At 43.2% G+C, this 16,943-nt stretch overlaps 1 protein-coding gene across 5 annotated transcripts in view; it reads left to right on the plus strand.

Moving 5' to 3' along the window:
• Nucleotides 1-16,943, plus strand: part of FUT8 (fucosyltransferase 8) — a 291,572-nt gene that overhangs the window by 208,055 nt on the left and 66,574 nt on the right. For all 5 annotated transcript variants that reach the window (XM_084631225.1, XM_084631223.1, XM_084631227.1 and 2 more), the window contains one exon: nucleotides 14,646-14,760. In XM_084631225.1, coding sequence (XP_084487351.1) covers nucleotides 14,646-14,760 — 115 coding nt within the window. The remainder of the gene's footprint in view (nucleotides 1-14,645; nucleotides 14,761-16,943) is intronic.

Genomic DNA, 16,943 nt, shown 5'->3' on the forward strand with positions numbered 1-16,943 from the left:
TACTTTGTGATATCTGTCAGTTGGCCTGCCCTTAAACAATTAAACGTGTGCTTTATTGAGGTTGTTTAGCACTAACTTTTTAATTGCACGTTGTGTGCTGCTAAGGAAAATGCCTTACACTTGTTTAAGTGTATTACATTTGTGCAGTGTAAGCATCCACATGAACTAGCTTCATGAGTAATTACCCAGGGGTCTAGGTGGGTATAGCCCACACTGAAGTTTGCCCTGCTGCAGCTTCACTGTTCCATGAACCAAGTTAGCATGATTAAAGGTAACTGCAGTCATGCTCTGTGACTGTAAATTATTCAGATTAGAAAGACTACCCACATTTTTTTGAGCATTTCTGGTAAAATTGTAGACACCAACAGAGAAGCTTGAGTTTCCAGAACCTTAATAAAAATTGTAACAGCTTGGCATTTCTATTTCAATACATACTGGTGTTCAACACTTGCACACATTTTCTTGTTTCTTCCATGTCACTAGTTTATTCAGCAGTTTCTCATGTTTCTATTACAAATGCCATTTGAAGGAGGATGGTCTCTGGCTTCAAGTCACAATCTTGTGGCATAACAATGTTCAACGCAGATGACCATATGCAGCATGTACCGTGCCTGGAAGCCTCCTATGACATCCATGGATTTGAAATTTGTCTGATGATGTCATCCAGTACACTCAAGAAACATGGGGAATGCCTCTAAGTTGTTGTTTAGGCTCTCCAAGGAGACTCCCAGATGTCTGATACAAGGTTGCCTCATGGTGAGTTGAAGGAGAAATCCTCAAATCCAAGGCTAATTCTTCTGAACACTGCTGGGAATCTGTACAGGTGATGCTCACAGAAGTGCTGATTCAGAACATTCCATCGGAGGTGCAGCAGGGCAGCCAGGCCTCCAAAGTGCCCATCCAGTTACCCCAACGTGCAGAGCACTGATGGGGAGGTTTCCTCTTAGGGGTGACCACTAAAATCAGTGGTGCTAGGCTCTGCATTTTCTGATGTGGTCAAGCTTTTGTAAAAGATACCCAGACAGAAAGCAAGGAATTCCAGGCAATTCATAGAATCATAGAAGATTAGGGTTAGAAGAGACCTCAGGAGGTCATCTAGTCCAACTCCCTGCTCAGAGCAGGACCAACCCCAAATAAATCATCCCAGCCAGGGCTTTGTCAAGCCAGGCCTTAAAAACCTCTAAGGATGGAGATTCTACCACCTCCCTATGTAACCCATTTCAGTGCTTCACCACTCTCCTAGTGAAATAGTATTTCCTAATATTCAACCTAGACCTTCCCCACTGCAACTTGAGACCATTGCTCCTTGTTCTGTCATCTGCCACCACTGAGAACAGCCTAGCTCCATTCTCTTTGGAACCCCACTTCTGGTAGTTGAAGGCTGCTATCAAATCCCCCCTTACTCTTCTCTTCTGCAGACTAAATAAAACCCAGTTCCCTCAGCCTCTCCTCATAGGTCATGTGCCCCAGCCCCCTAATCATTTTCATTGACCTCCGCTGGACTCTCTCCAATTCATCCACATCCTTTCTGTAGTGGGGGGCCAAAAACTGGACGCAATAGTTCAGATGTGGCTTCACCAGTGCTGAATAGAGGGGAATAATCACTTCCCTCGATCTGCTGGCATGCTCCTACTAATGAAGGCCAATATGCCTTTAGCCTTCCTGGCAACAAGGGCACACTGTTGACTCATATCCAGCTTCTTGTCTACTGTAATCCCCAGGTCCTTTTCTGCAGAACTGCCTCTTAGCTAGTCGGTCCCCAGCCTGTAGCAGTGAATGGGATTCTTCGTCCTAAGTACAGGACTCTGAACTTGTTGAACCTCATCAGATTTTTTTTGGCCCAATCCTCCAATTTGTCTAGGTCCTTCTGGACCCTATCCCTACCGTCCAGCGTATCTACCTCTCCCCCCAGTTTAGTGTCATCTGCGAACTTGCTGATCTATCCCATCATCTAGATCATTAATGAAGATGTTGAACAAAACTGGTCCCAGGACAGACCCTTGGGGCACTCCACTTGCTACCGGCTGCCAACTAGACATTGAGCCATTGATCACTACGCGTTGAGCCTGACAATCTAGCCAGCTTTCTATCCACCTTATAGTCCATTCATCCAATCCATACGTCTTTAACTTGCTGGCAAGAATACTGTGGGAGACCGTATCAAAAGCTTTGCTAAAGTCAAGATACATCACGTCCTCCGCTTTCCCCAAATCCACAAAGCCAGTTCTCATCATAGAAGGCAATTAGGTTGGTCAGGCATGACTTGCCCTTGGTGAATCCATGTTTACTGTTCCTGATCCCCTTCCTCTCCTCCAAGTGCTTCAAAAGGGATTCCTTGAAGACCTGCTCCATGATTTTTCCAGGGACTGAGGTGAGGCTGACCGGTCTGTAGTTCCTTCTTCCCTTTTTTAAAGATGGCATTATATTTGCCTTTTTCTAATCATCTGGGACCTCCCCTGATCACCACGAGTTTTCAAAGGTGATTGCAGACCCCTGGCCATTATATCAGCCAACTTCCCTCAGCACCCTCGGATGCATTAGATCCGGACCCATGGACTTGTGCATGTCCAGCTTTTCTAAATACTCCTTAACCTGTTCTTTCACCACTGAGGGCTGCTCACCTCCTCCCCATACTGTGCTGTCCAGTGCAGCAGTCTGGGAGCTGACCTTGTTTTCGAAGATATAGGCAAAAAAAGCATTGAGTACTTCAGCTTTTTCCACATCATCTGTCACTAGGTTGCCTCCACCATTCAGTAAGGGTCCCACACTTTCCCTGACCACCTTCTTGTTGCTAACATACCTGTAGAAACCCTTCTTGTTACCCTTCACAGCACTTGCTAGCTGCAACTCCAATTGTGCTTTAGCCTTCCTGATTACACCCCTGCATGCTCGAGCAATATTTTTATACTCCTCCCTAGTCATGTGACCAAATTTCCACTTCTTGTAAGCTTCCTTTTTGTGTTTAAGCTCACCGAAGATTTCTCTGTTAAGCCAAGCTGGTCGCCTGCCATATTTACTATTCTTTCTGTACATCGGGATGGTTTGTTCCTGCACCTTCAATAAGGCTTCTATACAATACAGTCAGCTTTCCTGGACTCCTTTCCTCCTCAGATTAGCCTCCCAGGGGATCCTGCCCAACAGTTCCCTGAGGGAGTCAAAATCTGCTTTTCTGAAGTCCAGGGTCCGTAGTCTGCTGCTCTCCTTTCTTCCTTTTCCAAGGATCCTGAGCTTGACCATCTCATGGTCACTGCTGCCCAGGTTACCACCTACTTCTACTTCCCCTACCAATTCTTCCCTGTTTGTGAGCAGCAGGTCAAGAGGAGCACGGCCCCTAGTTGGTTCCTTCAGCACTTGTACCAGGAAGTTGTCCCCAACAGTCTCTAAAAGCTTCCTGGATTGTCTGTGCACTGCTTTATTGCTCTCCAAGCAGATGTCAGGGTGACTGAAGTCCCCTATGAGAACCAGGGCCTGTGATCAGGAAACATCTGTTAGTTGTCTGAAGAGAACCTCATCTACCTCATCTTCCTGGTCTGGTGCTCTATAGCAGATGCCCACCATGACATCACCCTTGTTGCTCTAGTCTCTAAACTTAACCCAAAGACTCTCAACAGGCTTTTCTCCAGTTTCATACTGGAGCTCTGAGCAGTCATACTGCTCCCTTACATACAGTGCAACTCCTCCACATTTTCTCCCCCGCCTGTCCTTCCTGAACAGTTTATATCCATCCATGACAGTACTCCAGTCATGTGAGTTACCCCACCAAGTCTCTGTTATTCCAATCACATCATAGTTCCTTGACTGTGCCAGGACACAATGAGTCCTACGTTAGGCCTGTCTTTTAGATACAAATAAGCAGGGGGATGCCCAGGGATCTGGTCTCTTGTGTTCCTCTGTGAAGCAGCCACAAAGATGCTTTGGGGATGGCTTTGTGCTCCAGATTGATGGTAGTGAGAGCTTTCTGCTCGTTGGAGTGCTGTTTTCACCAAGCCAGACCCCCTAGCCCTAGATGAAGGGAACATGTCATGACTCCATCATTTTTGCAGAGAAGCTTATATTTTAGGGAGTCCAAAGCTTATTAACCCCTGTACAGTGACTGGACTTTATCAGCACCAACCTGATGCAGTACAAGCGAGAGCGCTCCTGTCACTACCCATGTTCATCACCCTGGGACACACGTCTCCCTAATATGCTGGGGAGCTCACCTACACAATAACAAGGTTCAGGACAAATGGTCTTCCACAGAAATGACCTTCCATATCACTCTTTTGGGGCTAGGAGCTGTCAGGAGTGCCTGTGCACAAACTCTGACTTTAATCAGAAACAACACACAAAGGTTATGATGGACTTAATGTGACCTGTATGTTTTGTATAAACTGCCAAGGAGCTGCCAGATCTCCCTCCCTCTGCAAGACAGCGTTCAAACTTTGGAATTGATGCACCCATCACAATGAGCTCATCTCAGCTGTCTGTCTACAAGAGATACAGAATGGGATAACCAGCTGTCTCAGTTGGAATTTTCTCATGACAATGAGTGTATACTGAATTCACAGATGCTTCAAGATATAGCCACCCTTTGGGGAAACATTCACTGGTAGTTGCCCTCATCTTCCCAGCGGACAGGGCCCACTTGTATGTCTTTTCCCAGTTTCCTACCCTATCCAAGATTCTGTTGAAAATTCAATGAAACAAAGCGAGAGTTATTGTGATTGCCCCTCTTGACTATGACAGGTCTGGCTCCCTTACCTGATGCAGATGGCAATATGCCCTCCTGTTCCTCTGACATCAGCCCATTCCTCACCCACTCTCTCAAAACAATGGGCTGACCCTTCACCCCAACCCATGTGTCCTCCGCCTCTAGGCTTGGATCTTTCTTTGTTCCAAGGCTTAGAAGCAGAATGCTCTGACAAGCTGAAACACATGTTGCAGCACAACCACAAGATGACCACTCCACATACCTATCTACAAAATGTAAATGACTCCAAGTTTGTACCTTTTCAAACGGACAGACCCAACCTGATCTTTACTCCCTCTGATTTTGCACTACATTTTAAACTTTCACTCAGCTCCCTTAAGGTACATCTCATGGCGAAAATGGCTTCCCACTTGGAGTTTGCTCAACCACTAATCCGTAGACTCTTTAAGGACATTGGGATTCTCTTCCCCCATGTGACACCACCCACTCCAGCCTGGGACTTTAATCTAGTTCTCAGGGCTTGGACTAGACCTCCCTCTGAATCCAGGGCAACTTGTTCTCTCTTACACCTGTCCATGATGACAGCATTTCTAATTGCCATCACCTCAGCTAGGCACATAGGAGAAATAGCGGCCCTGATGGCACACCCATCATTCACGGCCTTTGTCTTTTAAAAAAACAAACAAACAAACCCTCTAAGGCCGTATCCCAAGTTTCTCCCTACTTTTTCTGCACTTTCCATATGAATCAACAGATCCATCTCCTTGTTTTTTCCCAAAACCACATTGTGACAACTGGGAGACAATTGTGCATATGCTAGATATTAGAAGGTGCTACGAATTACACCTGGTAGGACACGCACACAAATGCTGCAAATTACACCTGGTAGGACACGCACACAAATGCGGCAAATTACACCTGGTAGGACACGCACAGTTCGAATCTAGGCTGAGGCACATAAACAAAGTCCACAACTGCAGAGTTCCCAAAAGACACTAAGTTTATTACGCTCGAGCGTGGTGCCCCCCTGCTAGCCAGGAGGGGACCCTGAATACAGATTATACAAAGGTTATATACTTTTTAGCAAAGCATGTTGCCCTCGTGCATTGGAAACCTTAGCCAATAAACAAACCCTTGTCTTATCTACCACCTATCCCTGCTTGGTGCATTCCTCGTGCTATACCAGTATGTTAATTACGCAGCATGGTCCTAAAGCCATGCATCAGTAACCTTCATTATCAGGATGGGAGGCCTCACGTCAAGGCCAAGAGACAGGGAGTTAGAGACTGACAAAAACCAGATACTGGGAGTCAAGGCAGGCTGGAGACAAGGAGGAGGCTTTTCACAGGGATTCAGTATCTAAGGATCACTCTTCCTGGTGTATGATGTGCTGGCATTTAAACAATGGTGGGCCCCAAACCAAAATGGAGTCACATGTGCTAACTTTTCCTTAACAAAGGACATTCGCATTCTACTTGGACAGGACTAAGGACTTCAGGAAATCCCCTAAACTCTTCCTTTCATCCACAGAAAGATCCAAAAGCTCTGTGATATCGCCTCAAAGACTGTCCAAATGGGTCTCTAGTTGCATTAATCACTTAGCAAGGGCGCGACTTGCTTCCATCCATACACATTCCATGAGATCTGTTCCTACCTCAATCACATTCCATAGGGATACCCTTATCTCCCCAATCTATAGAGCAATGATGGGGGCCTCTGTCCATACTTTCACACAACATTATGCGATCATTGAAGATTTGGCCGCTGACACCATCTTCAACTCCACAGTACTCTCTGTAGTAAAAAAACTCCGCTCCGAAGTCCCAGCCTCCAGTGATGGGTACTGCTCTGGAGTCACCTAAAGCGGAGCACCCAGAGGGACACTACTCGAAGAAGAAGAGGAAGTTACTCACCTTGTGCAGTAATGATGGTTCTTCGAGACGTGTGTCCCTATGGGTGCTCCACAACCCGCCCTCCTCCCCTCTACATCGGAGTTCTCTATAGGGCTCTGTGGTAAAGAAGGAAGTGAGGGGGGTTTGCCCGTGCAGTGCTAAATAGCCTCGAGGCAGACCACAAGGGAGGAAGAGCACATGCACGGGCTCAACGGGACACTGTTACCAAAAATCTCTGATTAGAGGTGCAGGGGCACACAGACACCTAAAGTGGAGCACCCATAGGGACACACATCTCGAAGAACCATCGTTACTGCATGAGGTGAGTAACTTCCTCTTTCAGTCCAACTGGTAAAAATTAGCTAAATCTTAGAATGATTAATGAGACCATGTGCTGTGTCTGTAATTTTCTAGCAGTTAATTTGAAAGTAATAGGGACAGAAGCTGCTTAAAAATCTTGTCTCTCTGTTTTCTGTTAGTTTTGTCCTAAAAAGAAACAGGATTTGACTGAACCCAAAGTGACCACCTTAAACTGGCATTTTCTTTCTCCCAGCAAGAACCATCTTGAATGCAAGTAAGAGACTGTCAGGCAGGAGATTTTCCCATAAAAAGACTTTTCAAATGCATTAATTGTTTCTTCTTTTTTTGTATATTTAATAAAGGGTTAAGGGTTTTTTTTTTTTAAATCGAGGTTGTTACAATGGGAGTAAGCCAAAAATAAATTAATGCAAAACCTTAAACCACTGTTAACTGTTCAGTATTGTAACAGTAAACAAGGATTTTAGAATACCTTAATTTCTGTTGGGTCCCAGATTCCTATTCCCCAGCAATTCAACAGCATCCTTCATGCCAATGGCACCTGTGCAGACCTTGAAGGATTTTTCTGCTATCTCAGTGCTCTAGGCCTTGCCTTTCCTTAAACTATTCCATCCTATTGAATGGGGTAGGCTGAAGAGCAGAATGAAGACAAGTTTAGACAGAGAAGAAGCTGATGACTCTTCTGATGCCAAATCTGTGTTGCAGATCAACAGTTTGACAGTGGTGCTGATGTGGATGATCCTACATACCCCCAGTATTTGCAGAAGTTAGCTAACTCAACTGGTTTACATTAGAACAGGTTCAGAAATCTGCAAGAGGTACAATAGAGAGGTATCTGGACCATAACTCTCATCTTCTGGAATTGCCATGCTCTTACATCACTTGTTGGATCAGCTGATGAAGAATGTGTGGAAGACCCCTCACACAGCTCCCCTCAGTCTGCTGTAGGGGCAAATATAAAGTATTTAAAGTCTCAGCTTGTTCCATTTTAGCCATAATGGTGTGTTGCATTGTGGTTCCTAACTTACACCAGCATATATAGATCTGTTTTATGATAGTCAAAAATAACAATAAATTAATGCAGCCAGTTAATAAAACACACGCTAATGAAGACATCTAAAATGGAAGTCAGAGTAAACTATCTGTACCCCTTCTGAAAGATTAATTTGACTCTGAATAGACATCTGTTAGCAACTACTGTTTCTGAATGGCTTTCTGGTCACATGGCCACTTGTTCTAAAAATTAATATTTTTTTTTTTGCAGTGGGCTCTTCAGCTGCTGATGTTGATCCACTACCTGGAGTCTATGCTTGTTGCCCCTGGGGTGAAATCTTGGCCCCACTGAAATCAACTGGAGTTTTGTCATTGACTTCAATGAGGCCAGAATTTTCCCCCCAGTATTTTTTTAATCAGTGTTTTGGTGGACTTGTAAAAGGCCCTGTGTACCCCATGACATTCTGATCCAAAGTTCTGCAGTAATATTCTCAGATTCTGCCACATTTTCATCTGGCAGGATAACCAATTCTGTGGTGTTTTCATTTAATTTTTTCAAAGTTTTTCTATTATGAAATATGAAATTTAATCATGGTCACATAAACACCACTCTATACAGGAAACCTACTGACATGCTGACCTACATGTCTCCAGCTTTCATCCAGACCACACCACACGATCCATTGTCTACAGCCAAGCTCTACGATACAACCGCATTTGCTCCAACCCCTCAGACAGAGACAAACACCTACAAGATCTCTATCAAGCATTCTTACAACTACAGTACTCACCTGCTGAAGTGAAGAAACAGATTGGTAGAGCCAGAAGAGTACCCAGAAGTCACCTACTACAGGACAGGCCCAACAAAGAAAATAACAGAACGCCATTGGCCATCACCTTCAGCCCCCAACTAAAACCTCTCCAACGCGTCATCAAGGATCTTCAACCTATCCTGAAGGATGACCCATCACTCTCACAGATCTTGGGAGACAGGCCAGTCCTTGCTTACAGACAGCCCCAGAACCTGAAGCAAATACTTACCAGCAACCACACAACAGAACCACTAACCAGGGAACCTATCGTTGCAACAAAGCCCGTTGCCAACTGTGTCCACATATCTATGCAGGGGACACCATCATAGGGCCTAATCACATGAGCCGCACTATCAGAGGCTCGTTCACCTGCACAACTACCAATGTGATATATGCCATCATGTGCCAGCAATGCCCCTCTGCCATGTACATTGGTCAAACTGGACAGTCTCTACGTAAAAGAATAAATGGACACAAATCAGACGTCAAGAATTATAACATTCAAAAACCAGTCGGAGAACACTTCAATCTCTCTGGTCACTTGATTACAGACCTAAAAGTTGCAATTCTTCAACAAAAAAACTTCAAAAGCAGACTCCAACGAGAGATTGCTGAATTGAAATTAGTTTGCAAACTGGATACAATTAACTTAGGCTTGAATAGAGACTGGGAGTGGATGGGTTATTACACAAAGTAAAACTATTTCCCCATGTTTATTCCCCCCCTCCACCCCCCACTGTTCCTCAGACGTTCTTGTCAACTGCTGGAAATGGCCCACCTTGATTATCACTACAAAAGGTGACCGCCCCGCTCTCCTGCTGGTAATAGCTCACCTTAAGTGATCACTCTCTCGTTACAGTGTGTATGGTAACACCCACTGTTTCATGTTCTCTATGTATATAAATCTCCCCATTGTATTTTCCACTGAATGCATCCGATGAAGTGAGCTGTAGCTCACAAAAGCTTAAGCTCAAATAAATTTGTTAGTCTCTCTAAGGTGCCACAAGTACTCCTTTTCTTTTTGCGAATCATAGAAGTGGGACTCCCCTTACCATGTTACTTCTTTATATTCATCAAGATTACTTTACACTGTCCCCACATTCTTATTTTTTGACTTATCCAACTGAGACATTGTTTGTTTCAGGCTTTCTGCTGATTCAAGACTGTACTGCATTGGTTGTCACTCTTCATGTTTTCTTCACAACCATCAGAGCTGGACATGTAATTCTTTTTTTAAATGAAAAGCTTAAAATGAAAGCTTAGATTCTGTAAAATAAACTGTGTTGAAGGGTAGATTCTGTGGCAATGGACGACATATTGCTGTGAGCTTGTGTTGCTTCTGCAAATGTATTATTTTGTCAGTGCACGAACACCTGTCAATAGATACCTGGATGTTCTCAGGAAATAGAGAGCAAGCATTCTCCTTGGATTTGATGAGTGTCTTTTGTGTCTTCTATCTCAGTGGTTCTCAAAGCTGGTCCACCGCTTGTTCAGGGAAAGCCCCTGGTGCACTGGACCGCTTTGTTTACCTGCCACATCTGCAGGTTTGACCAATTGCGGCTCCCACTGGCCGAAGTTCACTGCTCCAGGCCCATGGGGGCTGCGGGAAGCGGCACGGGAACTCTCCTGCCCTCTATCCAGCCCTTCCTGCCCCCTTACCGCGCTGCCTAGAGCACCCGTGGCTGGCAGCGCTACAGCCATGGCGCCCGGCTGGAGCCAGCCATGCCACCATGCAGCACAGAGCACCTGGTCAGGCCAGGCTCTGCAGCTGTGCTGCCTCAGGAGCTCACAGCCCCATCGCCCAGAGCACTGCGCCGGTGGCGCAGTGAACTGAGGCTGCGCGGGAGGAGGAACAGCAGGGGAGGGGCCAAGGGCTAGCCTCCTGGGCCAGGAGCTCAGGGGCCAGACAGGAGGGTTCCGTGGCCCGCAGGCTGTAGTTTGCCCACCTCTGAACTAGACTATATGAACCTATGGTGTGGTCCAGTATGACAGTTTTTACAGTCCAGTCAATCCACAACAAAGGTTTCAGCTGTGAAGCATTTAAAGACCTTGAATATGCACACCCTTGAGTCCAAAGCTTTGCTGAATACAAAGCTCAGTAAAAGCTCTGTCAGTCCAATTGGCTCTGATCAGCCAAAGCAAAAAAGAAAGGTCTATTGCTGTAAATATTCATTGTGGTCTAACTTGGGTCAGAAGAAACACTCCACATAATGGACTGGAGAGTGGGGTGACATCAAAGATGTCGTTGAAGTCAAGTCAGGCTGGCTCAAGGCTGCTTAAATTCTGTATATATCAGCTGTAGTAGAAAAGGATGTTCATGATTTGATTCCTTGGATAACAGCCCTGTGAAAATTGTAATTTCATGCACTGAGCAGAAATCATGAAATTAGCTCTGCACTGTGATTTTTCCAGTATTCTAGACATTAAAATGAAATGAAGAAGAGAGCAGGGTCATGTAATTTTGTTGTGTTCCGTCCATCCATCATATTACATTGAGTTTGTGGTGGTGCATTAAAGCGGGAGAAGGCGGTACAGTAGCCATCACTGCTTGGAACATGAGCAGCTGCAGCCTCACCAGGAAAGCAGAACTGGGCATTCTCCTGAGCCAGTCTCATGCTCAGTGCATCTCATAGCGCACAGCAGCTGCATGTCGGAGCAGTTCAGGGGATGTCTGCAGTCACTTGTATGCAAAGAAATGCACCAGTAACCTTTTGCTGACTGCATTCCATGCATAATCTGCAAATTTCAATACTTGACCTGTGATTCTGCCATGAATTTAAAAAAAAAAAATTCACAGAGCCTTAGTGAAAGCATTTTAGTCAGATCTGAGTACTGTTTTGAATCTATTTCTAGGTGCCTTATGCCCACAAATTATGGTTAATTCCTTCATGGGGAGGGGGGGCTCTTCCTTATCTCCTCCTTCTTCCAAGTGGCTTATTCTTCTTTATTATTGTCTCATGGTCCTCTGAGGCATAAGTCACTCTTGAAACAGAACTGCCTCATAGCCAGTCGGTCCGCAGCCTGTAGCAGTGCATGGGATTCTTCCGTCCTAAGTACAGGACTCTGCACTTGTCCTTGTTGAACCTCATCAGATTTCTTTTGGCCCAATCCTCCAATTTGTCTAGGTCCCTCTGCACTCTGTCCATACTCTCCAGCATATCTACCTCTCCCCCCAGCTTAGCGTCATCCGCGAACTTGCTGAGGGTGCAATCCATCCCATTATCCAGATCATTCATGAAGTTGTTGAACAAAACTGGTCCCAGGACAGACACTGGTCCCTGGGGCACTCCACTTGCTACCAGCTGCCAACTAGACATCAAGTCGTTGATCACTACCCATTGAGCCTGATGATCTAGCCAACTTTGTCCACCGTATAGTCCATTCATTCATCCAAACCATACTACTTTAACTTGCTGGCAAGAATACTGTGGGAGACCGTATCAAAAGCTTGCTAAAATCAAGATACATCATGTCCTCCGCTTTCCCCATATCCACAGAGCCAGTTATCTCATCATAGAAGGCAATCAGCAGGAGGGTACATGGTGCCAGTGTGGACTTACATGCTGAGCCTGCTCCCCACTTTGTCAACAAGCCTGCTTATAAGGAGTAGCCTCAGCCAAGGAGCTCCAGTGCCATAGATTACTGCAAGGTAGAGTCTCTTATACCACCCTTACCCTGAGAGGGCATTACCAGGGGATCCTAGGAGAATAAGCATGTTCCCTGGCCCTCACCCTTTTTGTATCCCCATTGGCTCCCTCCATCCCCCCACCCCTGTTATGTATCCTCCCTCTGCTCCAGTATTCCTATGTGTGGTTCATCAAGACTCTCGGCTGGTAAATCACAACCCCTCAAGTCCAAATAAACAGGGTATCATCCCAAATGGTTAAAGTTTGTCAATGTTACAAGCAACTTGGGTACTATAATCAGAAGTTTTAAGCAGCGGTAACTGTAGGCATTGCTCCTTTCTCTGCCTGTAATGTTGGATTATTAGTTAGGTTATTAAATGTAAAATTATTTTTGTATTTGCAGAGTAGACAGGGTAATGTCATTATGAGTAACATAATATTTTCCATTTACTGACTCTTCTTTGCATAATTTGGGTATTGAGTGAATAGGAATCTAAACCCCACCCTACTATGAATACTGGATTTTGCCAAGAGAGCCCCCTTCCACTTGTTGTCTACCTCTGATTGCTTCCTCTCTCCAAGCCCCTCCCCTCAAAAAATTTTGGATACCATAAAAGGCCTGTGGTATGTGGTTGTGGCTGTCTTTGATGTGCTGCTGTTCTACCCAAATTCCCTCCTGTTGGTCAGGATGCCTGATCGCATCCCCAGTATATTGCCATCTTCCTGCTCTCTTCTGCTGGCCAGAATTTTCTTACCACCCTTCCCTGGACCTTTAGTTATGACTATCAACTAGATACTAATACAGAAGTCATCATTTAGTATCTGACAGATCCTAAAAAATGATCTCCATATTCTGTAGTCTAAATTTGTGATACTAATGTAGATTTTTTTTGTACTTAATGCGTATACATTTTAAATATAACTGCTTCATACAGAAAGATACAAAAGTATGCCCATATGCATTGATATGAAAGCTTTTTCTGAACTATCCCCTCGTGATCGTCCCCCTCTATTCGACATTGGTGAGGCCTCATCTGGAGTACTGTGTCCAGTTTTGGGCCCCACACTACAAGAAGGATGTGGATAAATTGGAAAGAGTCCAGCAAAGGGCAACAAAAAAAATAATTAGGGGTCTGGAACACATGACTTATGAGGAGAGGCTGAGGGAACTGGGATTGTTTAGTCTGCAGAAGAGAAGAATGAGGGGGCATTTGATAGCTGCTTTCAACTACCTTAGAGGTGGTTCCAGAGAGGATGGTTCTAGACTATTCTCAGTGGTAGAAGAAGACAGGACAAGGAGTAATGGTCTCAAGTTGCAGTGGGGGAGGTTTAGGTTGGATATTAGGAAAAACTTTTTCACTAGGAGGGTGGTGAAACACTGGAATGCGTTGCCTAGGGAGGTGGTGGAATCTCCTTCCTTAGAAGTTTTTAAGGTCAGGCTTGACAAAGCCCTGGCTGGGATGATTTGATTGGGGATTGGTCCTGCTTTTGAGCAGGGGGTTGGACTAGATGACCTCCTGAGGTCCCTTCCAACCCTGATATTCTATGATTCTATTGTGACTTAAATCCAGATTTACATTATGGTCACATCTCATGTCACTCTTCCTATGCTGTTACTTATATTTTCCATAATATTATTTTTTAATTATAGACAAAGAGATGCTTCTTTATCCCAAATTTTTTAATAATATTCTACAGTTGGTTTGCAGGTGTACTAATAAGGACTATGGGAACACAGTAGAATCTCTGAACCATGACATTTACAATGTTACATTTATATAAAGACAGTAAGCTGATCTCTGATGGCATAGCAACATCACATTGTCAGAGAAGCCACCCTCTGATTGTCTCTTTTCCTGGGCCAATGAATTTCAGATCTATCCTGGAACTAATGCCTTTGGGGCTTTTCTTCAGTGAAAAATTTTGATTAGTGGGCTTAAGAGTTTTTCTACCCCACAGCCATTTAATACTGCAGTTACGTATGGATAAGAGAAATATGGTAAATGGAGGACACAGAATCAGATAATTTGTACACACCCATCTTGGGTTGCTGTTTGTGTTGGGAGATACATGCAGAGAGAGGTAATCTGCACTGATGCTGTGGCATACCAACAGTCAAATTAATTTAGTGTTTTGCAGTGCATATGTACCTGTCCCCTCTTAGTTTAATTACGTATTCTGTCCACTAAAAACGTTTAAGCAGATCAGTGTAATCAGAAGGCCTATTGAATTTCTCTTTGTGGCTTTGCCTAGCCCTCTAATTTAGTATTTAGTAGTAAGGTAGCTATCTAATGTTGCTTGCCTTTTATAGGTCGATAATGACAGATCTGTACTACCTCAGTCAAACAGATGGAGCAGGTGATTGGCGAGAAAAGGAAGCCAAAGATCTGACAGAGCTGGTACAGAGGAGAATAACATATCTTCAGGTAAGAAGGTAGAATAAAAGTGCTTAAATTAAGAGGAAAAATTAAAAATGGGATTTGTTGAAAAAATATTTTAACCCACTAAAATATGCCAATGTAGTAAAAACATTCAAGTAATTTAAGTGAATGTATAGGTGCAAATTCTGTAGATAGCAATATGAGAGGATTTATGTTGTAGATATGTAATAATCCTTTGTATTTATGTGTAAAGTGAGCCAGTATTTTCACACACAAAGGGACAATAACAGAAAAGGGTTTAACTGTTGGTTTAATTGTAATTGTGCAATAATATAATCTTCTGACATATATTTTGGGGGTGGGTATTTTTTTGTGCTGGATCCATGATTGCCAGTAGACTATAACTTTGCCTTTTCATTCAGACTCTATAAGTCTGCAAAAGCTAACAATAGCTTGTGTTTTGGTATATTACAAGAAGTGGCTATATCTTTTGGGAGTTCTCCTATAGACACGTTCCTCAATTCATCAGTGGTGTCTCTGAAGTGAGAGAGAAGATACTTTACATAAATAATGTAATTATCCATTATCAATTACAGTGTCACTCACTGAACCATAAACAGCTGGTGTGCAGAACCATCATTCTCACTTAAAATTGTAATAGCTTTTATCTAAGCTTATTTAATTTCGACATGTTCATTAAAATTTCTCCCATAAAGATATTTTCTTTAAATTATGATCCAATCATGTTCTAGGTCCCCTTTCTCTGACTCTAACACCTTTTACCACCTATTCTAGTTCTTCCTGAGTTCCTCAATCCCTTAATTTTCAGTGTTTTGTTTTAAAGCCCCTGTACATCCTATAGAATTTATAGAAATCTCTAGTATTTTTAATATATCAAATTGTACTCCCATATTTCTCTCATATTTCTGTAATAATTGCTCTTTCCCCCATTATTGTTGTACTCTGAAGAAACTTTCTTCTTACTATCCTTGAAAAAACTAATTGGACACTCATACTAGGTATGTTGTAAATACTTTAAGCAGAGAATATGTTAGCTATTTGTGTCTAACATACTTGATATATCTCATTCTGTATGTCAATAAATACCACACATATGCTGATGGCTCACAGATCTACATCTGCACTCCTGACCTGTCGTCTTCTTTCCAAACTAAAATCACAGCTTGTCTTTCCGACATCTCCTTGTGGATGTCCAACCATCAGCTTATTCTCAATGTGACTAGAACAGAACTCTTTTTCTCCCCCCGTCCTTCCATCTTCCCCTTTTCTTAGCCATTATAGGCAACACCATCATCTTTTCCGTCACTTAAGCCCATAGCTTGGATGTTACCTTCAACATGATTCTCTCTAGATCTTAACATCAAAGCTGTGCCTAAATCCTGCTGCTTCTCTTCTCTCTGCATAGCATCTTTAAGATCTGGCCTTTCCTCTCCAAAGCTAAGCCATTTGTCCACCATCTCACATCTTGACATTTGTCTCACTATGGCAAATGCATTTTGCTTCACTTATGTCCATTCAAAACTATGCTATAAAGATCATGTTTCTGGCTTATCTCTTTGACCACATCACCCCTTTCTTTGGTTCCCTCCTCTGGTTCCCCCTGCTCCACTCCATCAAATACAAACTACTAATCTTTGCTTTTATGTCCCTTAAGAGTTTTACATAATGATATTGTGAAAACTTAATCATGACTTTGTTTTATAACGTGAAAGGAAACAAGACTGGGCAGGAAGAAATTTTGGCTGGTTTACATGTATTGCCATTATCTAACATAATTTTTGTATAACTGTTATAAAGTAGCAGAAAAATATTTCAGCTGCTCTGCCTCTGATTTTTAGTAGCTAAAACTAATTTATGGTCGGGATAATATTTTAGATCTGGTGAATATTTCCTAGTGGAATATATACAAAAGAACTGGAGATAACACCGTGGGATCTACTGTTTCTCCCTTATTGATTTAGATTTGCAGCAAATGAAACTCCAGGTGATTATTAAAATGTCTTAGTGACATTGTAAACTTAAAAATAATATGTTGTTTAAAAAAGAATTCTTATATTACTCATAATACTGCACAATATTCCAAGTGAAAGAATTTTTAAAATCCAATATATTTGCTCTTTGTTTACTTTATATATATTTATCTCAGTTTCGGGAAAAATATCAATGAAGTCAGCTTTACTTTTTTTTTATAGTCTATTTCACTTTCA

Source organism: Lepidochelys olivacea, assembly GCF_965140295.1.
Source record: "Lepidochelys olivacea isolate rLepOli2 genome assembly, chromosome: 6".
Taxonomy (NCBI): domain Eukaryota; kingdom Metazoa; phylum Chordata; order Testudines; family Cheloniidae; genus Lepidochelys; species Lepidochelys olivacea.